The following is a 25,239-nucleotide window of genomic DNA, read 5'->3' on the forward strand; positions in this document are numbered from 1 at the left end:
TTTCTGTATGCATGCAGTTTTATTTGTTGCTGATGGAATTACTTGTCTGCACAAAACCACAATGACAATACCTGGCATATTAGCCAGGTTTACAAAGAAGAAAGCAAATACAAAATAAACACAATGTAGACTTTGAAAAGTTGCCCAAAATATCAAAAACCTTTCATGTGAGATTCTGTACACATTAATGCTGACTGGCCTGATTCTTCATTTCTCACCATACAAAACCCTGATAAGACCCCGTCTACCAGGCCAGAGCAGGGTGGGAAATTACTCTTAAGCCACAGGACAATGCTGGCACACATACAGGGGATATCAGTTGCCCACCAATAAATCTTAAGAAGAAAGTTGCTAACTGGAGAAGTGAAGTTCTGGAACTGCCTTCTGAAATAAATAGCTGGTGCAAAAAAAACGTACTTGTTAAGAAAGAGCGCAAGTGATTTTTAAGAGTGCTTGACCTACGACACTGACCTTCTTGGGTAATAAGAGGGTTCTTACTTCATCTATATCTTAAGATCACAATTCTCCAAGATCACAATTCTCCAACAAGTTAAGTTTGTAATAGTATCCTGCATGAATGCATTATAAATCACTGCAGTAAGCACAATGCAATGGAGAAATGAACCGGAGTAGGTAGTTCAGAAATAAGCACAGTTTTGCTTAAAGTTCATTGTCATACAGCTTTGGGAAGACCATCACTGAACAGGATGATATGCTGGAGTCTAACATTGACTTTTGGTTCTACTGAGAGTACATTCTCTATAAGATCACTGTATTGAGAAAAATATTATTCACCACACAATATTTAAGAATACAAGAAACAATATATGTTAGGTAACTTCACGGTATCACTTTATGTTAATACTGAAAAGGGCTTGGCTTATTAAAGTTTGCTTATTAAACAAAACCACCTCCATCTGTAATGCTCATAGCATGTGTGTTAAATCAGTATTAAGACATTTATTCAAACGTTCACATCACAACGAATGAATACCAAATACAAATAACTTATAACTGCTGACCAAAAAAAAAAAAAATACTGAACTGTTGAACAGATGATCTCATGCTCTTGCACATTTTGCCTTTTAGATCTCATAGTTTCTGAATTTCCTCAGAAGCTCTGATGGAGCATCCCCTGACCAGCGGAAACGCAAGTGCCAGTAATTTGCCTCTGAAAATCCTGAGTAAAAAAAGAGAAAGAGAAGTAAATTTTTATAAACATGTATAAAACTAAGTTGTGTGAAATAACACTTGATAATCTTCCCTCAAAAAAGTAAAAAAAAATTGGTGACTTCCAGTGCTCTTGACTAGCAGGGACAACCTCTGTATTCTTGGCACTGCTTGAACAAGAACTCAAGCAACCACCAAATTACAAGATATTCATCAGCTGGGAAGAGTACAAAGGAGTACAGCAAGAACAACAACAGTCCAGAAAAGAGGATTGACAAAGAAAAACTGAACAAATGCATTTGCTTAAAGTAAAGAAGAAGAGATAGAGGGTGACATGATAAATCTCCAAGTACGTGGAAGGCGGCAGTGGGGAGGGAAGGTACAGATGGTCCTTTCCACATACAAGGGACTAACGGAGTTGTTCAGACCCTGCGCTATGTTTTTATGATCTATGGGCTGTTATTACTAAAATGGGATCTTCCTGTATCAAGAAGCTGAAACTGGTTACCAGACTTAGTGTTAAAATCTCTTCTTCAGGCTGAAATAGCTACGTGGAGCTGTAGTCCATAATTCCTACAGATCAGCAGACAGGAACTGAAAATACCCCAGCTTAAAAGTGGAATCCATTATAATAAAAATTTTCCTGGACCAAACCAAAAGCATTATCAACATCCTAACATCAAGTCTGAACACTGAAGTGCATACAGGCCCTGTCAAATAAATATATTCTAATATTAATTTATTAATATAAATAGATGCCCACTGGATAAATTCAGTAGAAATTTGATTGGCTTCATATTTTTTCCATTCAAATCTAAGGAAATGAAATTAAACCAGAAAAAACATATGAGACAGAAGATGCCTGCAAAGAAAGCTCACCATTACAAGGAACGAGATGATGTTTTCTTTACTGTGAAATATTCCTGTTCTACAAAGGATACAGTAATGAATTAATTACCAAAACCCAGCATATAGTATCATGTTGTAGAGTGTGGTTTTTAAATACATTTTAAATACATTTGTTTGTAGAATTTTCTTATCTATTTTCTTCATTCCACAAATGTTTGGGATTAAATTAGGTTTTGCTACCCTCACAGTTCAACTTAATTTCCTGTTTGATCAAACTGGGAAGAAATGACAGGACTTTATTTTCTGGAACCATAAGCCTAAAATGATGAAAATCCTGAAGGACCAAGCAGAACAGCGGGTGGATGTTGTGGTAAGTAAACTTTGATTCAGGCATACTAACCTAAGCAACAGACAGGAGCTGGCCAAATGACAGCTTTTGAAATACACATTTATTCTGCTGCATGTACATTTAAAAAAAAAAAAAACAAAAACCCTTTTAAAATACAAAAGAAGCCTTCAAGTCTCAATTTTTAGTCCTCATTAACTGATCAGATGCAAACTGTGCAGAAGTACTGAATGCTGGATTAAATAAAAGAGAATATAAGACCTAAATATTTTATTTAAATGTTTTTAAAGCTGTTTTTTTCAAAAATAACCTAAAATAATTGCCTTTGCTTTTTTTATAGAGCAGTAAAATAGAACTTTCCATTTTGGTTTAAGAATTTTTTTTTTCTTTTTCTCCAGTTTTCAGTTTTACTAGCAAACAAGCAAGTAAACAGGGAGTAGGGAGGAAGAAAGGTCTGAAAGCTTCAAAAATCAAATAAATAATAAACAACATAAAACCCAAAACAAAACCCCAACCCAAAACCACATTAAAAGACCTACCCGTTAAACATATTATTCTGGAGAAGAATTTCTCATGACTAAAAGCCTCCATTTCACGCCAATCCCTAGATACTGCAATTTTCTGTAACTGCTGGTTTCACTTACTTGGGGAGTCTGGACTCTTTGAAGACTGTGGTTTCACATCAGGAATTGCAACATCTTCTTGCTCCCTGCTCCCTTCTGACAACCCGTCTTCATTGTTTTCAGTCTGTTGGGTCCAAATCTCATTAGTTTTGTTGTTGCTATTATTCAAGTCGGGAGCTTCCAGCATTTGGTCCTTCTTACTTTGGACAGCCCAGTGCATTGACTAAAGAAATGCAAAAATCACAAAAAAAACCCCAATTAATTCCTATGCTTTAAAAGATTTTTAATGGACTTTTCTTTCTTATATCGGTGAAATAAATGGTTAAACAAAGCACATATTAGAGAGAAGATTGCAGGACAATGGGATGGGGGAAAGCAAGGTTATATTGCAGAGCATTTGAAAGGGCAGCTTATGTCAGGTCAGGATGAAGAACAAAACGTACAAGTGCCTCAAATAATCCTAAGCATCTTTTGTCCAATTTCGTCTGTCACAACCTCAGATACTTTTTTTAAGAGGGCTTGAGTGACTTAGAAAATGTCCATTTTCAAAGGTGTCTTTGACTTCAAGGTGCCCTTTGAAAGCAAAACTATTTGGAAAGATTTACTACTAAAGTCTGTGGAATTACTTCTGTTTGGAACTGAACCAAGCTTGACGGGATACTTCCAGCAAACATTTAAGCTCAGGCATAATGCTGGTTGAAGAGGCTCTCAAAATTTTCTCCTGAGCAGAGCTGAGGTGAGCAAAATTGGCAAGGGAAACATTTATTCACCTGCCATATCAGCATGCAGACTTTTAACTATCATTTACCCTAGTAAGGCAGAAAAAAACCCCAAAACATTATGGAATTAGGATCTGCTAGAACATTCTACCAAATTATGTCACTAGCAAGGGTAACAATCCTCAGAACGTCTGCCAAAAATCACCCCACTCACCTAGCAGGGCCGCTCCAAAGAGGCTGTGTGAAGCCCAGGGTTCCAAAGAAACTACCTTCTAGGTTTCTCTATGAGCTCTTTATTTAATCAGATAGCATGAAAACCTATCTGATAAGTAATATACCAAAAGGAGAATATATTATACAAAGGTCTGAGCTTTAATCTAACTCTGAAAATAAATAAAAGGTTCCTACAAAAGCAAAGTGTGCTGAAGCATCTGAAAATAGCCTTTAAGATAGTTCAACTTCATACAATACACATAAAAGCATGATAAATTCACTCTAAAACTACCAGCCTAAAACCCTTCTGTGAATGGGCTTCTCTAGCCCTTCAATTTTTCCTGAATTTCCTTAACATCCTTAGTGCAGGAATCCCTCTGCACTGTTCCCATCCCCTGCAGAACTGTCGTAACTGATCCCCTCAATCGCTGCAACACTTTCACCTTACCAGCCCTACCTCCCCCTCCTCCTGATGGCCCAAACTTAGACACCACCAACCATTTTCACAGAACTGCTCAGGGCCTCCCATTGCTGGAACGGAATGGTAACTTTGCTTCGTCGCCAGTAATCGTAACGTGCTCGACTCTCTTCATTAGTAAGAACCTCCTTGGCTTGCTGCAGCTTCTGGAAATTCTCCACTAAAACACAAACCAAAAAGATACTAAAGCCAATACTTGTTTTCAAAGAAATTCATTCAGATGTGAAAGGGGAGCTGCCAACAATGGCTTGGAGCAGAGTCGAGGAGACAGAAGGAGAATTAAGTGACAAAGGAACGTGGTTGTTCTGCTTTGCAGCTCTGCACAGCTTTAGCTGGCTTCAGGATCACAGCACCTTTGGTGGACCATGTGATACCCTTTCAAAGGAGGGATAAAAATGCTCATCTGTCTACCGGCTTCAAAATCGCCTAAATTTCAGAGAAATGTTAGAGTACGGCAGGCAAAAGGCACAAGTCGCCCCCTGCAGACAACCTTAAAAAGGGAAAATTGAAATGAGATTAACGCTTAGAAGGAACACACATGGAAGTCAGAGCAAAGCACAACATCAAGAAAACATCAGCAGGAGGGGGGGGAAGGCAAAAATTTGCAAGCAAGGAGTCTAAATATAGTTCAAATTAATTAACTTGTGCATTTTATTAGGTATGTTTTCTACATGCTAAAATGTTGTCTTGAATATCAGACTGCATGAATGACAGCTCCTGTTTTTCCCTACAGGGTAATTTTTCATTAAATGGTTACTAAGGATGCAGCTGCATGTTACTATTTGTAGAAGGGTTATAAAGATTTAGATTTTATCTATGAGTCACCTATGTTACAGTGATCTAGTAGTATTATTATTCATTTATTCCAGTTTACAAATTAGAGAGATTTCTCTTGAAATACACTAAGCCCAAACACTAATCAGAACTGATAACTGTAAATCAAACAAGTTGAGGGGGTAGTTCTATTCCATTTCCTTTTTATAGTGTTACTAGTTTTCAACAAATAAAACATCTATTTTAATTACTCTTTATTGAGCTTTAAGCTGATTAAATTAAAAAAAAACAAAAAACAAAAAACACAAAAACTTCCACCACTACTGTTAAAAGGTATTTAAAGTAAATACAGCATGTTCAGGTAAAAGGAGCATAAAATATTTCTTCTTGACAAAACTGCTCCAACATTTGGCACTTGGCTTCCCTTTTTGGTTTACTCAGTTTCAATTATTTGGGGGTGGGTGATGGACTGTACACGTTCTGTACAGACAGAACAGGACAGCACTGGGATAGTCTCTTGTTTCCCTGCTGTAAATGCCAGAATTTTCTGCAAAGTTCATTCCCCTGTTTTCACTGGTACTTGTACTATCATTTAATATAAATTAAGTATTAGTGAACAGGTCATTGTTAATAGATGGTAGATTGTCTCTCAAACACCAGATTGCAGGGAATTTCAAAGTGAAAAAACCCACATATTTCACCTTTTAAAGCCTCCTCCTTGTCAAGTGTCCAATTCTAGGCTAGGATGGCCCAACAAGGAGGCAAGCCAAGCTCTGCTGAGAGCTCTGAGGTGATGGAGTGTGAGTCTCACGTAACATCTGCTGTATTCCCTGCTCTGCTATCTCAGTGTGGATGAGGTCAAACTCACACAAGTAGATAACTCAGCGTTCAGTTTCTGCTTGTGCTCTTCAGTTTAGGGTTAAACTGATAGGAAGAATCCAAAGGAAAAGTTTTGTGCATTAATCAAAATGAGAAGCATATTTAATTATTCTACAACAAAGTTTTGATGGGGACCATAATTATAATCAGAACAACCTTGATTCTAAGAATATAAACTATTCAGACATCAGTGACCACTGGTTGGATCTAACTCATGGTTATGAATGGGTAAGACTGTCTCCAGATAACTCAGGTGCTGCTTAGTCGTCACAGGTATGAACTCCATGCTGTCATAAACACAAATGTTAGCTGCTCTTCTGCAAACAGATGGTTACTTATGCCGTGCTGGCTTCTCTTTATTTCCAGTCATTAAATTACATTAAAAGAAGCTAAAGTACGTTTAATGTGTTCCTGATGGGCTTGTTCATGGAAGCAAATTAACTAGTTGACGCAAGTATGGCACTTGAATGCCACTGACCGTGGAAGCAGGCCAACTTCATAGGTCTAGAAAGGGATACACTCCACAAATAATTTCTGGATTAAAAGATTTTCTACCGTAGAAAACAAAAAAATTTAAAGTCCTAGAAAAAAAAAAAAATCCCAGAGTGTCTTCCTGCTCTATCACCAAGGAGTGTGCAAGTGTTAGAAAAGAATATTAAAGCTCGCTATTTAATGACCATATGCTCAATATAAATGACAATTCAAATATATTGGGAGAAGAGATATTTACTTAAGTTTTAAGGCTGAATTTAATATCTTAGTCATGTTAATATTAGAAAAAAAAAGATCATTTTTAAACAGGGAAAAATACTTACCTGCTTTAGGGTTTCCAGGATGTTTGTCAGGATGACATTCAAGAGCTTTAATCTTAAATTCTGCAACAATTTGTTCAACCTAAACAGAACGTTGAGACTTAAAGTGAGTAAATACATACACACAGAAGAGATTTGAAAACTTGCTTTTTGAAAGGGGTTGGGAGGAACAGAAAAGAATGCTGAAAGGGGTTTTTCCTACTCATTTGTACAAGCAAAATAGGTAACAACCACTATCTGTCAATGACACTATTTAATTTCATTTCACGTGCACCCATCCTTATTCTCGTTTTTGTGAAGCTCAGTCAGCCAATGTGGCAAGGTGGCTTTAAATGTGTAAAGGTCATGTGTGCAAACCCCCCTCCTCACATTTGACCACGCAGGCAAAATGCATCCCTTCAGTTGCTCTTCGCTTTGTTTAACCAACTCTTAACTTTTAATGAAGTCTTACTGCAGGAAGCAAAGGCTTTCTGTATTGCTGAAGATGAATTTGTGGGATTGAGTGGTTTTCTCCATATCCTCTCTATCGGATTTTTAGCCAGTACCACACGACTTTTCCATCTTGGATACCCCAAAGCTAGATAACTAGCAGTTCACATTCTTCCTGTCAAGTTAATTTTCTCTGCAAAAAGACTGGCTTGCAATAGAATATTTTTATAATCAGTATTAGAATACTGGCATGTGTTACCTAATTAGTTAATTACAAGTTCCTGCACAGTTTATAGTACCATGAAGTATTACAACCACAAAGACATACTAACAGTCATCAAAATACAAGAAACCACTGGAGCGGGCATCAGCTCAGATTTTCACATGTTCAGATTTTTCAAAGTAACTTTCTTATTACAACTCAGAAGCCAAAACTTCTTCATATCATTCCAGTACAGCTTAAGCTTTCATAACAATTTGCCTTAAGACATCAATCAGCTACTATTCTTTCCTATGCTAGAAAGGCTGTTTATATAAATTCCTCATCCTTCAAACCCTGATACCTATATATAATTTAAGTGATTTTAAAATTAAGGCTCGTAACATTTTTTCTTTAGAATAAAATTACAGTTCACTCAACTCGCTGCCCAAATTTTGTTGTCATATACTGGGAAAAATGTTGTCTACAATGGTATTTTAAGAATTCTACATTTTTTGCTTTTCTCAGTAACCTCTTCCAGAGGGGCAGATATAAAGTGGTGTATTTCCTGTCAGTAAGATACTTAAAAATATATACATTGTACAGAGAACTTGTTGAAAATGCTTACTATTGATACATAGCTAGCTACCATCTCTAAAACTCAGTTATATAAAGGGGAAATTCAAAGTTAAAATTTATGTACAGTAACAGAGGGATAGCATGGAAGTCTTCAGTTTAAATAAAAAAATCAGTAGAAGGAAAAGTTTATAGAAAGCTTATACAGAATATATTAAATTTATGTAAAATACGCAGTGAGATGTTTTACCACAAAAGGTTTCCAATACCCACTATGAATAACCCTGTTCTTGGAAGAAGGATACAGATTAAATCTCCCCTCTTCCTCTCAAGTCTGAAGATGAACTAAGTGTCCATGAGCACAATTCTACAAGAATATACATGGGTGTTTACTTGAATACAGATAAAAACTGTAGAAATCAAGACTATTTGTGCTTAAATTTAGCCAGGTCAGATCAAGACCAGAATATTCAGCAACTTAGATGAAAGTACTGCAGCTGGGAATGTGCTGTATACGCCTAAAGAAGCCTCTGCTGCTACAAATAATTGACTGTATATGCAAAGTCATGTGATTGCAAAACTCCTGTAATGCTTCCAATTTCTGTTAAATGTTAGAAGTAGCATGCACCATCCTATCTTGAGCGAAGGCAATCGTGGTATTCCATCAACTTGTGATCTCAGTTCCTACTCCCATGTCAAAAATAATCTAGGAATATCTACTGCTTCTCTCAACAAATAATACTTGACAGGTAATTTTTCAGGACCCATTAGCATTTATTCCAATTTTTTTTAATTCGTTTTTAAGCAATTTGAAAAAACATTCTCGCATGTGCTTGAACTAGTAATTAATTGCCAAGCCCTTGAGGAATTAGTGTGAGGTAGAAAAGGAGAAATAGCACCTGTGAAGCCAGTCTGCAGAGAAACTTAACACCCACCGCCCTCTGCTGGGATGACTTTTTAGGAGTTCTCTCAGGAAAAGCTTTACATTCCCTTCTGTAACAGACAGAAGGTGTTTACTAGTATGCTTTGTGACAGAAAAGGCAGAGGTATTTTCCCAGCATTTGGCCACTAAGACAGATGAGAGCATCTGATTAAATTTACAGAGCAAAATAACAGCTTTTATCCACACTGAATACATCCTTCATTACAGCAATCAAAACTCCTTTTCCAAAACTGAAACACAATTCCCGTTAATCGGAAGGCTAGAATAAAAGGTATCAGCATACCACTAACCCAGATTATCCAGAAAATGTTATATGGACACCATGAGGAAGAAGAACACGTGTTTTAGCTACAAATCATTCAACAACTGCTTAGCCAGATCTCATTATAAAGTATGTATCTGTTACCAAAACAAATTAGTAGAAGTAGTATTTGAATGTCATTAAAATTTGCATTTAAAAATCATTATGATGAATATTTCTGGTTTTCCTCCCAGCCAATGAATAGTTTTTCCAAAAAATTAATATGCATAAAACCTGAGAAACTCAATAGCATTATCAGTGACCTACAGCTATGAACATTCACTGTATTAGTTGCATATAGATTTTTCACGTTTTAAAAATGAAAATATATTCCAAAATACTATTTGAATGTTGTCAAGGTTATGCAGTTGGCTCAGGAATCGTACCCGTATCACATGTTGAACTAAACTAATGAATAAACTGCATCACGTTGAACCTAACTAGTGAAAAAAAACGTTATTTCAGCTGTATCTGTAACACAGTCCTGTTTTATAAAATATTTTTAATATAAGCCTTATTGTAGGATCTTAACATCGGAAAACTGAGCTTTACCGAGGAAGATACTAAAAGTAGTAAGACAGTGTTCACAATGCATTTCAAACAGTCCTGCCTGCAGGGGTAAACAACTTCCCCCCCCGCTGCAGGTACACAAGCACGTTCAAAGCGTTACGACCCCGGCGGGGGGGGCTCTTACCGTAGACAGTTCGTCGCATCCCAGCAAGTTGTAGTAATCCTCCAAATCATCCGGTCTGCAGTCCAGAATCGCGTCCATCTGCACTCGGCCAGCGGGCTCCTCCTGGCCGCGGCACGGCGGGTGTTCGAACCGACTGTCAATGCAAAGCTCGAGCAACGGCTTAAAAGTATCTCGGGGAAACGGGCAATTTCCACTCAGGTCTACAGCTCTCTCCAGTGCTTTTTAATACTGGCAGCTGACACACATGAATTTTCTGGAGTTCCCTGCCAGCCATTGGCCCCTGCAGGATGCCAATCCGGTTGCACAAACCTGCTCACGGCAATGCTCCCTGGGATTTGTAGTCGCCAAAGTCCCTTCAGCCCTAAACCTAACTGAAATCTAGCTGCATTTAAGACTTGGATCACGCCGTCACGTGTACAGCCACTTAAAACCAGGCACGTACTTAAAGGCTTCCCTGCACTTGAGCCTACATATACTAAAATATATTCTCTGCTTAATTTTTAATTGCAACTTCAGTCACAGCCTGTGACAAGGGGGTTATGTGGGTAATGATAGAAGAGAGAAAGGATTACTTTCAAAATAACGATTACAGGGCTGCAAACTTCTGAAAATGAAGAACCGACCTTGTCAAAGCCTCTCAGAGTTGGGTCAGTCACTTCAGCAGAAAGGGGTGAAAGGCTACCTAGGGTACATACAGACCACCCTTCAAAAACAAACAGCTCTCCTACACCGGTTGCACGTCTGATGAAATTAAGACTGTGAAAAGACAACATGAAACACTTACTGTCTACTATCAAATTAAGTAGAGACTCTCATACTAAATTATTTTCAAATTGTGTCTCAAGGTTCGTATCGTGTGCAAAACACATTCTTTGTAAAACTCATTTTACACTGAAGTAGAATAGCTTTGATTTCCAACGGTGGTTAATGGCCAAAGCCTCACTCCAACAAAGCCTGCAGCCCTGTTAACTGCAGTGTCTCCCCCGATCTATGGATTTAAAAAGATTACTTCCTACGTGTAATACTAACCACTTGCCATAGTCTCTCCTCTGGAGCCAAAGGAGCTGTATTTTTACTATTCCCATCCCTGCAAGAGCTCTGTAATTCAAGATGTTTAATGTCATTAAATATTGCTGATTCTTAAACTAAGACGTACAAATATATGCTCTGAAGAATTACACAATTTTAGATGCAGTGACCTAGCAGGAGAGTCTACGCAGACCAGATACACAGAGAGTGACCAAGGCTAGAAGACGTGTGTGTTCATCAGTGAAGGGCCTCGAGGCCATTCAGAACTATTCATAAAATACTGAATATATAATTCCTGCATTGACAAGTGCTTTATTTTATTATTGTATTATTATTCATCTTCTGAAATGATCTACATGTTAGTCTTCCACTGCTTTCTCTTCAAGGCTGCATTGTCTGAAATTTCCTATTTTTGCTGTATGTTCAGATAGCCTATTAAGATTATAAAATATATGACACATGCAGAGAAGAAGCAATAATATTAAACAGCAAAGTGCAAGCCTCAGTCAAACAATTTAAATCTGTTAGAAAACACTACTACTGTATTTATCAGAGTAAACAGAACAACGGATACACTTTTTCAACACAGTGGAAGAATTAGCAATTACAAATCTCTCCCTCTCCCCCATTCATAACTTAATAATAAACCAGGAAAGAAAAGAAAGCCTTTTAGCAAGAGATCATGTCAATATTTAAATAGATTGTACTTTGGGGGAGGATAAACAAACAGCTGTCCCTCTTCTCCAGGGCACTCCTGACATACCGTTCTTGTCCAAGTATTTCTTGCACATTTGTGTTATGGTTAAGGAAAGGCTCTTTAACCCTTTTCCCCTCCAGCCTGCAGTGGCTGCAAGGAGAACTGCAGGTCCAGGAGCTGGATTCAGACGACCAAACGTCAAGACTTGCAAGCTGCTCAGACCAAACAAACAAGGGCTTTGATCCAAACTGCAGTAGCAACCATACCTGAGCTCACACACACACACACCGAGATTTCCAGCGCTTGGGGCACAAGGGGCCCCATAGCACAGTCCGAAGGTTGGCGTGTGGAGGACTGAAAATACTGATACTGAATAATAACTCAGTCTTTTAATGCTCCTACAGACTTGAGTGACCAAAAAAAAAAAAAAGGAGAGCAAGAGGACCTCTATATATATAATATGCAGGGGGAAAAAAATTTAAAAAAGAAAATAAAAATATTGCCTTTAGGACATAAACTTTATTTGAAAGAGAACCACAGTGCTGGAGATGGCACAGCTTCTGTGTCTACATGTTTTGGTCAGTGTTGCTCAGAACGCACAAACAGTGAGAAAGTGAGAAACTCTCATATTTGTTCTCTGTACACAACCACAAAAAAACCCCATTTCTATTAATTCCTAACACATTATCAACCATTGTGCTTATGTAGAGCTGAAAGAAACTAAATTCTAGTTTGGTATAACAGGAAGTTTAGCATCAATTTGGAAAAGTCATAAATGGCCCTTTAAATAAAACAGCAATATCTGGAAATCTCTATTTGAATTTATTTCCATAAAATACATCAAATCTTCCACTACCAGTTCTCAAGTCACTTTAGTTGTTTTGCTTCTTGAGGGCAGAGCACACATTTTCAAGTTCAGAGCACAATGAGTTTTGCATTTCATGCTCCATCCTTGTCCCCACACATGCTCAGAGTTGGAAATATAAGAGGACCTGAGGACCACCAAACTGACTTCCCAATTTAGGGGTAACTACTGCAACACCGTCATTAACATGTATAAACGCTTGCAGTATTAGAGTCAGCTTTAGGACCCTTGAATCATTTCCTAGCCAATAACTTTGCAAAAAGCTTTAGATTACACACCCATATCACTTACACATTTTTTTCCTTAGGATGCAGTCTCCACATAAATAAGCACAATAAACACTGCTGAAGTCACACCTCTCCTTTATATGCTGACAAAAGCATCTTGCATGCGCTTTGTAAGAAACTTGAATCTTGTTTCACTTTCAATAAGGAAAAAGAATGTCTGCACGCAAATTTGCAAAGAATAATAAAAAAGTTCTGAAAAGTGGCATGTACCTCTTTTGGGGGGATGCTAATACCCAAAGGAACCAGAAAATAATTCCCCCCCCCCTACAAATATATATACACCCCCTTGTAAAGTCAGTTATCTATAAACTAACCCATTTTGAGGCCAGAAAAACACATTATCAACAATTTTAACCCCAAGTTTTTTAAAAGCTGCTGTTATCAAGGCCTGCATGGGAGAAATTCTACCTGTCTAATCTTGGTCTTGCCCCTAAACCTAGAGATTCAGTTGTATTAAATTCACTAGAACTATCCTGCAAATAGTTTGTGATGTTAAGCAGTAACATTAAACAAAACAGTATTTAAATTTATATCCATGAAGTATAGATCAAAATTCTGTTTGTAGAAGTCCCGGGAAGGTGGCCAAGCTCTATACAGACTTCCAGGTAGAGACACTACATCTAAGGAAGCCCACGCGTGGTACCTCTGGATTTACTATACAGCGATGGTCCACCATTAAAATCAAGGTCGGTCGCTAAGGATTGTCTACGATTTACCTAAGGGAAGCAATCCCTGGAAAACCACAGGTCACCAGAGCTACCGGTTGTGCACATCCCACCAGGGAACGCTGATGTGGAAAAGAATCAATTTGTGACTAAGTGCAAATCTCAACTCTTTAATTTTACTATCAGGTCTCTCGTATGCTACGCAGGTTCTGTTCTTAAAAGAGCCGTTGTTCACACAGGTGCTGATCATCCCAAAAACTCCCTGTGGCCCAGGAGTTCAGGTACCACGGTAATACATTTAAGCTCCTCCACCAACAGCTCAACCTGCAGGTGCCAGACCCTCCCGGGCAGGCAGCAGGCACGCCAACAGCTCGGGCAGCCGCTGCCATCCTGTGGATCCTTCTTACCCCCAGCTTTGCATTTACAGAAAACGAGGAGCCGCCTCGAACCTCTCGGTAACGCCACTGTGGCTGGCAAACGAGCTCCCAGGGAGACTCGTCCGAGCTTTCCCTGCCGGGTTTCACCTCACCAGGCGCGGCACCGACACCCAGCAGCCCGACGCGGTGCGTTTGCTACGGGAAGCCGGTGCCAGGAAGCACCACCGTGCGTTCCTCGGGAAGATGCGTTCTGCACCTGCCATCCCAAATGCCACTTCGGAGAGGCCCGAGGGTTTCTCACAGGGCTCCGGTCGAGAGGAGCCGCCATTTGCCAGGAGCACCGCGGCGGGGTGAGCCTCGGGGGGGCCGGGGAAGCGGTCACACAACTCCCACCACCACCACCACCCCCCGCGGCAGGCGGCAGGCGGCAGCGTCAAAGCCTCTCGTTTCTTGTGCTGAGCCTCGTAGGAGATCGACTCGTCTCTCATGTCTGAAAACGTTTATTTTGGTGTGTTGCTGGCAACAAGTTATTAAAAATGAAAAATCATAAGCCCTGTTTGCTTTTCACAGTTCCTGCCGTGGTAATTATTTTATTTACGTTTCTTGGAAACTTGCACAGACGGCACAGGAGCAGCGGTCTTGAACAATTCTTTAAATATCTTCAAGTTACAGTCCAGGTTAAGGTTTCAGTGTGCAGCACAAAACTATAATCTTCTAAAAAGTTTCTTTGCAGATGACGTTTGAAGCATACTGTTTGGACCGTATCAGTATAAAAGTACCTTCCATTGCGTTACTGAAACAGATAGCTTTTAAGAGTTGTTTGGTTTGGGGTTTTTTATGTTAGTTTTGTCTTTTAAGGTAGGGCTGTGGAGAGACTTTGTAGAAGGTGTCATATACTGCATTCTGCCAGTGGAGTCTTTACGTTCTGTCCTGGAATGCAGTTAAAGATATTTTACCTTTAACTCCATAGTAAAACTCTACAGAAAACTTCAGCCTGTGCAAAAACCATCCAAAAGAGGACAGAGCTGTATAAGTTGGAACAGCTTTGGTATTTAAAAACTTAATCGGAACAGCACAGGACTAAAGTTAATGAACTCTTATCTTATGAAGCCTTTTTGTTCACGTTACTGAGACCCTCAGGCATGTTTTGCTGCGAATTGCTTAGTTCTGGCAAGCGTTCCCTTTAGTCCTTTTAGGGATCAAACTAATGCACAGGGTGAGTTGTAATTTAAACTGTTCCTTTAGCCTGCTTGTTATCTGTCAGTGTTTCTTAAATACAAGACAGTGTGACTTGTCTATGATGAGTCTTGAACAATGTAAGGTTTAATTTTTTTATACAGTAGCTATAAAGGTCGTTGCAGTAAAATTTGCACTTCACACTTGCTGATATGTACTAATTTTTTTTCTTCACCGTTATGCTTTTTGCATAATAAGCTTACAAACTTCATGCATAATGAGATGGAAGTGAAATGCTGTAAATACATAGATGAATAGTGAGAAATAGTAATGTCAGTGAACACCTGTGGTCTCAGAATAACAAGACAGCATATGCAAAAAGCAAATTTCTGACCTCTACCTTTTTCCATTCTAATTTTATGTCACAAGGGAAAGAACAGGACAACACAATCTTTGAATTATAAAAATTATGTTTGGTGGTGGTCTTTATTTAAGAGTGAAGTAACTTAGCTAAATGTTGTGGGGGTTTATTCAAATAGAGATTGAAAATTCTTACAGTGATTCTTTGCTTTAGAGAGCATGATTGAAACTTGTTCTCCTTTGTTCATAGTCTTAGATTTTCAACAAATTAAGTTGCTGTGTCTGTTTTTAATAAAGCACATAAAGTTTTGTAGTCTAAATTCTAATAAGCTGCTCAGGTTAAAATTTAGATTTCCCAGTATATGTTAGTTTAGTAATGCATGCTGTAAGACAAGTATCTCGTTCTCTTTGGACTCTTTCATCTAGATACATGATGAAGTTAGATTGAGTTACTCTGGCTTAAGGCCATGAGCTGAGCTGAAGGAACTATGTGGTACTCTAAGCCAAACCCAGCTGCAGGGTAAAATGGGTGAGAGACACTTAGTGAAGGTAGCACGTTTTCTGTCATAACTGAAATATCGTGTGTATGTGGTCACCTATTGCAGGGTAACAGCCTACGAAAATTCTGTAACTCAGTTGTATCCAAATGGGTATTTGTGAGTTTCTTCTAATAATGCTGTGCTCTTAAAATGTAGTCAAAGACTGGTCTATAAATAGTGACACATTTTCATTTTATTCAATTTCTCAGTGAGCTGAATGAAGGGAGAATTGTAAGAGAAAGGAAATTTTAACTGTACTTTTTAAATATTTGGATTTTTTTTAAAGATACAAAATCCTTAATGCCAAACACTTCATAGGGTGAAAATTTCACTAAGGTCAATATCCAGCCCACTGAAGCCCAGTATTAAGATAGCAAAACCTGCAGTAAATCTACTGAAGCCTTGAAACCGTATCTACAAAGTCAAAAAAAGGTAGACATTTTCTGCATCTTAAGTGACAAACCTGCCTATTTGTAATTCATTGCAATCAAATTTCTAAGCATACAATTTTAGGTTTTGTGATGTGTTTAAATATAGATCTGTGCCATTTGGCCCAAGTGTAACCTGTCATTGTTGTGCTGTCTTGCAGATAACTTCCTTTTTAGTGATGAAATCATAGCCAATGGTTTTCACTCCTGTGATAGTGATGAAGATGACAGAGCTTCACATGCAAGTTCTAGCGATTGGACCCCAAGACCGCGTATAGGTAGAAGCCTATATAATGTTCTTAGATGCTGTTTGCCTTTGAACAGTTCCTTAATTCTTCCCAGTCTTCAAATTATTGCTTCTGTTGAAAAAAAAAAAAAAAAAAGAGGCAATTAACTGCTTTTGAGCAGCTTAGTTGTTGACTGTATTCTGTATGTTGTTTAAGGAGCTTAAAAATGAACCTGTACGTTTTTCATTAAAATTGTCAGTGTCTTTTGTGTTGAAATCCTGCTGTGATCCATATTAAAAGCATACACACAGACTCTCTAAATTGAACAGATTTATGGCATATTTCTAGCTTATTTACTTAGTATTAATTCTTTAAGGAACAAGAGAATTCTCGTATGATTTTAACCAGGCTGTAGGGCTCACTGTAGTAAGTGTTACATCCGTTTGGGAATTATTAGTCCACATATATATTGCATGTTAGCCACAGATCTGTGAAGCATGGCAGTTAGGAAAACAGTGGAAAGTTCTTGCCTCACACAGACGAGATAACTGCGAAGGTCACTTGTGATTTGTGTGGGACGTGGCTTTCAGGATGAGGTGGGGTTGGGACTTGAGGTCTTTTATCTTATGCAGACATGATAACACCAGAGCATTCATTTTGCCAGTGTTGATAATAGCAACGGTAAGAAACTGCATGATGATAACACAGTATTTCACTTAAAATCTGCCCATGTGTTGTCTTTGTTGAGCCCTCGTTACAGGATCACTGTTGGTACCTTTTGGATAAATATCTATTAACTGCTGCTTTCTTTAGATGAGTTGTAACTAGCCTAGTGATTGCTATTTGGGTCCTCTTGGTTTAACTTCTTAAGATTTACCTATTTTTCTTCTGCTCTAATCAGGAATATTTCTGGAAAGATTGGTTCAGTGGCTTTAGGAGGTCATGTAGGAAATCATTAGTGTTAGACAACTAAAAGAACAACAAACAATCCATGGATTGAAGGGTCCTGTTTGTCTCTTTAGAGTGATGTATTATTAGATGTATTAGAAAGTATGTGTGTGTGTGTGTGTTTGTCTCTTCAACTTATTACTGTAAATACCTTACAAAACATTGGAAAAATACAAATGAAGCCATAAAATGGAGATACATTGTGAAAATCTTGGTGCTAAGTAAGTGAACCTCTAAGCCATCATGTTTGCTATGAACTGGGATTTCTGCCATGACTAACTTTTGAGGAAATCCTTCATGGGTTAACATAAAATAATAATAAATAAGTAAAAACCCTAGCTGTGCTATCACTTCAGAATTTAGAGCAAAACATACTGGGGTTTTGATGAATGAAGCATTAAATTGCATTAATGAAATTGTAGTAGCAAGCATTAATAAATGGATGATGATCATAATAATATGAAATACCTGACTTAATTTAAATGTTTATAATTTTTTAATTTCCTCAGGTCCCTACACTTTTGTTCAGCAGCATCTCATGTTAGGTACAGACCCACGGACAATTCTGAAAGACCTGCTACCAGAAACAATCCCTCCACCCGAACTGGATGATATGACACTGTGGCAAATTGTTATAAACATTCTTTCAGAACCACCAAAAAGAAAAAAGCGAAAAGATATTAATACTATTGATGATGCTGTGAAACTTTTACAAGAATGCAAAAAAATAATGGTCTTGACAGGAGCTGGGGTATGTATTGCTGCAATGACTGTGAGAGAATATAGAGAGAGTTGTTAAATACTTATCCAGTGCTCTACAGCATGCAGGTGATGTGACCCTCGCAGTGCTTGTAATCAAATAATTGTGCTAGAGCAGGCACAGCTCTCCACTAGAATGATGCACACTGCAAGACTGGAGCTTAAGTTGGAAATTACAAGATCTTGTCTTAATAGAAAATATTCTTAAACAGCTGCTTCCATGTGAAATAGTTATGGAATAAGATCACATCTACCTGTTTCAGAAGACTTTCTATTCTAGTCATTTTTTCATTTGAAACAAAGGTAAAGATTTTTTTAAACAAAATGTCAGTGGATCTTAAAATATCTGATGGAACTAGAGGGACTAGAAGAACAGAATAATAAAAAAAAAAAAGTTCAGGGGGGAGGATTATAAGGAGAGTTTGATTAGGTTGCAGTAAACTGAGTTTTACTTTTAACATAGGCCACTCTGTGATGGTAATAACATTACTCACTGTTTTACTAAAGACCGTTTTCAAACTGTTGTACATTTGCAGCTTTATACCTATGTACCAGATGATGATACAAAAGTCGATCATTTTTTGCTTCTGTTGTTCATACACAGAGGGTGTGACACCATTCAGAAAAGATGAGTAATTCAAATCAGCATGTTAAAAAAGCACTGCTACTTCTGTTACCCAACCTTGCTCTTTCTATAATTGCTATCATGCACCTGTTTCTCCTCCTCTTCCCATAGTATTTTGGTGTAGTCTGAGACAATAAGTTTTAGACTCTATTGACTACTATACAATGCTTTGGTAAACAATGTTTGTTTATCAAAAGAGGTTTATTCATCAAAAGCAAGAATTTGTTACTGTGTTTATGTAAAAAAAATAAATAAAATCAACCACTTTGAACAAGCCTAAGTTGGCAGATCAGTGAACACGTAGTAATCAAATTTAATGCAACAGTATTGCAAATTTTTGTTCACTACGTACAAAACTTCCAGTAATAAAAGTCAGTTCTGGTGTCCTGTTACTGCCTGTACAGATTGTACTAAAGGGTTGCTTTGTCCAGTTGTCAAATTTTGTTTCTGTGCTGTTCCTCCTGCTTGTGATTTGGGAATTGTTACTTTGGTCCAAAAAAAAGAAGAAGAAGAAAAAAAAAAAAGAAAAAAATAAATACAGAGAACCCAGACTGGTTTTGTTCTTAATGTTTCTGAGCACTGTGAGCATATGGAAATGTGGTTTCCCACATAGTTTGTATCATAGCAGCTCTTTATAGCTGAATGTGTAGTTTTACTTACTTGAGATTGCAAAAATATATTTCAGGTGTCTGTGTCTTGTGGAATACCTGACTTTAGATCAAGAGATGGCATCTATGCACGCCTTGCTGTAGACTTCCCAGACCTTCCAGATCCTCAAGCAATGTTTGATATAGAATACTTCAGAAAGGATCCCAGGCCATTTTTTAAGTTTGCAAAGGTATGGTTTTCCAACAGTTGTTATTTTGGTCAGTGAAGACAGATAACAATATTAAATTGCATCAGTTGGAGATTAAACTATTCTGTTAACAAAATGGTATCTTTTTTTTTCTAAAGATAGAAAAATATGTTCATATATTGAATTTATTTTAATGAGTGATCTCAGTGGCATGACAACCTCTCTCCTTGGGCAGGTCTTGGCAGTGTATCAGTTTTATATCTTCTCTGTTACTTCAGTCATATGCAACCATGTATTAGCCTTATTAGAAATAATTAGCAACATTCTCTCTTTTCTTTTTAAGCTTAGCTTTACTATTACTGTTACAAGTTCATTATATATACAGCCATTCTAAACAGTGTCTCTTAACTTCAGGGAGGATAAACAAAAACTTGTAGTTATTTGATTGACCCTCAATAATCTTAGCTGCTTTTACTTTCTCTGAAAAATGCAAGAATATGAGAAATCTTTGACCAGCACATGAGTAATGTAGAAGGCTACATAGGAAATTTATATGCTGTGGCATGCTTTTCAGTGTCATACAATACATTTGCATTTTATCACTGTATTTACAGTAAGAGGACTAAAGCAGCTTCCTGCACTAATAAGTTTGTTCTTGTTTCAGGTTTTGATAGCTGTCACAAGGATCTGTACATCTTTAGAGAATTAAAGCCTTTTTGCAGGGACTGTGTCTGCTTAAAAGGGAGAATGCACCAGTTCTTGAAAAGATGTTAGTGACATTAAGCAGTTCAAAAAGCAGGGAGTACATCTCCAAGACAAGAAGGAATTGTAGAAGCTGTAGACGTATGTAGAAACAAAAAAAAATTAATTGCATTTAGTCTGAAATTTCGTTCAGACAAAAAAATAAAAACTGAAATATTGTAAGAATTACTACAGGACAGTAAGGACTTGTGAAAATCAACCACTATTAGTTGTGTTCACTCTTCCTTCCCTTCACTCACAAGTTATACTACTGCTCTATTACGTTGTAATGATTGTCAAAGAAAAATCAATGCATTCTTCACCTACTTGGCTTTATCTGAAAGCCTCCTATCCAGATACAACATATTTTGATGCTCATTAGTATACTCAGTCTTTTGGGTATTTAATATATATTTAAAAAAAAAAACCCAAACCCACAACCCCAAAACTCCAAGTTATTTAAAGTGTGTCTATACACAGGTTTTACCAGAATAGTTCAAATCCAATTTGGCTGGTCCTTTTGTACTAAAATTATTTCTTCTTTTCTGTCCATCAGCTCAGTCAGATTAATTGATTTTTTTTTTTTAAATTATTCTGTGAAATCTTAGGCTCCTTTAATTCTAGGGGCAAAGAACAGCAAATAAATTTGCAGAGCTCAGTGGCAGAACCTGTCTTGCTTTTTCAGACTATAAAAGCTGTTAGGACCACAGGAGTATTTGATTATAGCTGTCTATGCCTAGTCATAATGTAGGCAATAACACTACGAGCAATCATTGATCATTGCTGCAGTTGAAGTCCAAAGACCCATGTTGCTTAAAAATAAGTAACTTGAAATATTTTGGGGATAAACAGATGCTTTCAAAAAGTCTTTTTTTGTTTGTTCATAGTCTACATTGTGACTGCTCTGCCTTCAGCTACCAAGTTCACTGTTGTGCTAGAACTTTTGGTTCAGCTTTAAGTATCTACTGGTAAAGGGAGGCTGCAGCTGCCTCTTGGCTGACTATCTTTTGGCCAGTGACTCTTGTGCTTTTTCTGTAAAAGAGCCTCACTCTCCCAGGTGAGGCTCCAGCCCAGCTGGGTGGTGAAAGTGCAACTGGTCAGGAATTCAAGTTCTTCCCTAAATAAATAAATCCTCCTGAGCAGCAGAGTGGTGGTGGTGGTGCTGTCCTTGTTGCACAGCCACCAGAGCTGCCCCATGGGGTGCTCAACTCTAGACAGAGGTTCCTAGAGTGAAGCTTGCAGCTGGGTGCCCACATTTCATCTTGCCTTTTGGCAGGCTCCTTGTTCACTGTGAGCAAACATCCCATCATTCTACAAAAGTGCCTACGTTTTTTTCCATATGCTCTGTAGTATACTGACCTCCTCTATCAGGCACTGTGGAGTTGCTCTGCTAAGGCAGAGCATGGTTTTAGTTGATGATTGCTGTAACTGGCTAAATTGACAAAGCTGGTCTGAGTACCACCTGTCTTGCTGTTTATATCCAGTGCCATTGTGCTTTCTGAGCTTCCATCTTCTACGAATGGCTGCTGATCACAAACCAAAATTCCTCATTAAATTTTTGTTGGACTGCAGTTAAACCATGTATGTTTCTAATAACAAACATTGAGGTTACTTGACTATTACAGAGGAAGAAAGCTTTCCTATTTCATAGTTCTCAAAACCAAAAAAAGATCTAAACCTTGCTTTTATACTGTGTGAAGAACAAAATACCAACTTGGGTGGAGCAATTCATCCTGACATGATCAGAAGCTCAGCTGTTGAAAGAAGACTGAGAGAAACGGCAAAATGCAGAGTGATAATATTAACTGCTGGTATAAGCATTATTGATAATATTTAGCTCTATGTGAATTGCTGCAGTTGGAATAAATATATATATTATAAATATACATAAATACATTATGTAGCCATTTACACTCCTAACGTACTTCTGAATTCCCTAGGAAATCTATCCAGGACAATTCCAGCCATCTCTCTGTCACAAGTTCATAGCTTTGATGGATAAAGAAGGAAAACTACTTCGCAACTATACTCAGAACATAGACACATTGGAACAGGTTGCAGGAATCCAAAGGATAATACAGTGTCATGGTTAGTGGTTTTAGATTCACTTATTTTATGTGTAGGAATCATTTTTACTGGTGCATGTGACAAGGTAATCAGTATTGGAATAATTTTTTTTTTTCTTTAATTAGTATCTCTTGGCAACAAATACTCTGCTTTTAAAATGCTGTGGGGTTTAGTGGAAATATTTTTTTCAGAAATTATGCTTGCTAAATGGTAGTCTTTGTGTATCAGTGAAGATCCACACCCTGTTTACACAAGCTTAGACCTTAACATTTAATATATATTTGTTGCTTCTTTATATTCATGTATGAGAACATAGTGTGGAAATCAGTCTTTTCATAGGTTCCTCTCACTGTCTATTGATGAAACGGAGTTTGGCTGTCACCTGATTCTTTACTTAAGTTATATTCCATTGAAATCTTAAAACATCCTGACGCTTCAGTGACTTTATCTCATGTATAAAATATTGTGGATTAATCACCAGTTCAGTTCAGTTGAATTGAAGATAATCTTTTTAGTGTCATACACATTCTGTAATTATGATACCAAATCAAGTGGAATATCTTAATTAGTTGCTTGATATCCTTTCCATTTCCAAGGACTTGCAAATGTCAAGCTAAGTCCAAGGATTCATTTTTAAGGAAAGGATGCAGAAAATTAGTTCTTAAAGTGCACATTTGGATCATTTAGTAGACTTCTGATAAATAAATTGTTTAAAAGCAGTGTTGGCATGTTTGTAAGATCTGTCTCTCTTACTCCACCTCTTCCAGGGACCAAACTCACTTGGTTTCCTTATCTACAAAGCTTTAGCTCAGTGCCAGATCAGTCCCTTTCCTTTTTTCAGACAGAGAAAACATGGTGCTCTTTTGTGGTGACCAAACAGCACACAGTAGAATCCTACCTGTTGAATAATCTAAATCTAGTGCTAGTTTCCATTTGTGTTTAGTGTATCATGCATTTTCTTTTGGTTGTCATTCAGCATGAGGTATTTATCATGAACTTCTTAGATATTGTGTTTTCGTACATCACTGCCACACTCAGGCTTCCCATTTTTTTTCATCTGTACACTACAGTAATTAGATTTCAGACCATCTTTAGTGTATGTCCTGTATAAGTTGATTTTAAATTAAAAAATACTCTTTAAAAACATGCTATGGACTTTTGAGATTGAGGCCTTTGGAAATTAGCAAAGGTTGAGCACATTGGGATTTATCCAACATACAATTATGCTGCCCATTAACAAATGCTAGTTGACTAATGGCAGTAGCCAAAGAGAAACTGAAAACCTTATGTAGAAAGGTTCATACTGCTGTATTTATTCTTTTTTGTATAGCACTGGCAAGTTAATCGTGACTGTGCCAAATAGGAAATTTGCGATGATCTGGGGAGTTCTATATGAACTCTGAACCCCCTTCACACTGCAGGCCTACAGGACAGTCACTACTATGAAAACTACTGTATGTGAAATGCATTTTCTGAATTTAAAATTTCTATTGCATTCAGCCAACATGTCTGGAATTAGATCATATTCCTTGCCATTGCTGTACCTGAATGATGGAGGCAGCAGCCTGCTGGGTACATGACTCCTGCTTGGAGCAGCATAACTGCTTGATCCTTCTGATGGTGAAAAATAACTCACAATTTAAAGTTGCGAGTAGGTAGCAACAGATGCCTTAGGCTTAGGTCTGCTAGCCTGACAGATATATCCCTAACACACTGTATAAAGGCCAAAATTATTACTATAAATAAAATATAATGAGCAAATAACTGTCATACTTCCTGTAGTCTTTGGAATCCCTCAGGTTCTGGGAGGCGCGGTGCTGAGCAAGTGTTTCAGAAGCTGTGCACTTCCCATGCAGTAGTGATTAGCAGACTGAACATTAGAGCAATGACCTGCTCTAAGTTTTTCTGTGCATTCGCTCTTTGTCTTACCAAGATACAATGTCCCCAGAGTGTATTTTGTTGTTGTTCTTAGCCCCGGAATCCCTTCATTTAGCACTGTAAGTGTTGGTTGGCTGCTGTGCATAGGTTATGAGCAGGAGACATGGGTTTGGGTGGCTTAAAATTAAACTCCAGATAAAATTTTGGTACCAGAGGTTTTTAGCTGTGTTTCTAGCTTCTGCAGAGCTTTCAACATCTTAATGGTTACCTTAATGGTTCTAAAAGTTTCGTTTTGGAGAGAGGCTGATGTATCCCCTTGTACATTACTGTCACAGGGTTTTCTTAGTGCCCTTGTATCACCATTATAAATTAGAGAGCTCCAGATTTCTGCTGTATGAGTGGCACATTCCAGTGCAGGTTCAAAGACCCTCAAGTCTTTTTTTAAGAGAAAATCCATCAGTTTTCCTACTTTATTCTTCATCATTCTGTCAACTTAGTAGTATTATTCCTGCCACAGATAAAAGGCCTTGAGGTGTATCTCTCCTGGACATTTGTGCACCCAAAGGTCCCTCTAGTTTTCCCCAAAGACTTCAACGCTGTATTTTTATGTGTGTGTTAGCCACCTGAGAAGGTTTACCTTGAGATGGATAGAGACAAGAAAGCTGTACCAGATGCTCAGGCATCACCTTCAGCTGCTTCAGGAACAGGCCAGTGAGAGCTGCCAAGTGGCTGGGTGGGGCAACAACCTTAACACAGTCTTGCCAAGTAAC

The 25,239-nt window shown here is 37.9% G+C and overlaps 2 protein-coding genes across 2 annotated transcripts in view; one reads left to right on the top strand and one right to left on the bottom strand.

Annotated features, from left to right (window-relative positions):
* Positions 1–12,099, bottom strand: DNAJC12 (DnaJ heat shock protein family (Hsp40) member C12). The gene is made up of 5 exons (XM_026852009.1): positions 10,006–12,099; positions 6,867–6,945; positions 4,419–4,558; positions 3,010–3,211; positions 1–1,180 (listed from the first exon to the last, which is right to left on the bottom strand). The coding sequence occupies exons 1-5, from the start codon at positions 10,081–10,083 to the stop codon at positions 1,086–1,088; spliced, it is 594 nt and encodes a 197-aa protein (XP_026707810.1). The 5' UTR covers positions 10,084–12,099; the 3' UTR covers positions 1–1,085.
* SIRT1 (sirtuin 1) overlaps positions 10,616–25,239 on the top strand; it is a 24,528-nt gene continuing 9,904 nt past the window's right edge. The window contains exons 1-6 of the mRNA XM_026851753.1: positions 10,616–10,692; positions 13,735–14,389; positions 16,538–16,706; positions 18,113–18,354; positions 19,673–19,825; positions 22,465–22,612. Coding sequence (XP_026707554.1) covers positions 10,616–10,692; positions 13,735–14,389; positions 16,538–16,706; positions 18,113–18,354; positions 19,673–19,825; positions 22,465–22,612 — 1,444 coding nt within the window. The remainder of the gene's footprint in view (positions 10,693–13,734; positions 14,390–16,537; positions 16,707–18,112; positions 18,355–19,672; positions 19,826–22,464; positions 22,613–25,239) is intronic.

This window comes from Athene cunicularia, assembly GCF_003259725.1.
Source record: "Athene cunicularia isolate RWA chromosome 6 unlocalized genomic scaffold, athCun1 chr6_part2, whole genome shotgun sequence".
Taxonomy (NCBI): domain Eukaryota; kingdom Metazoa; phylum Chordata; class Aves; order Strigiformes; family Strigidae; genus Athene; species Athene cunicularia.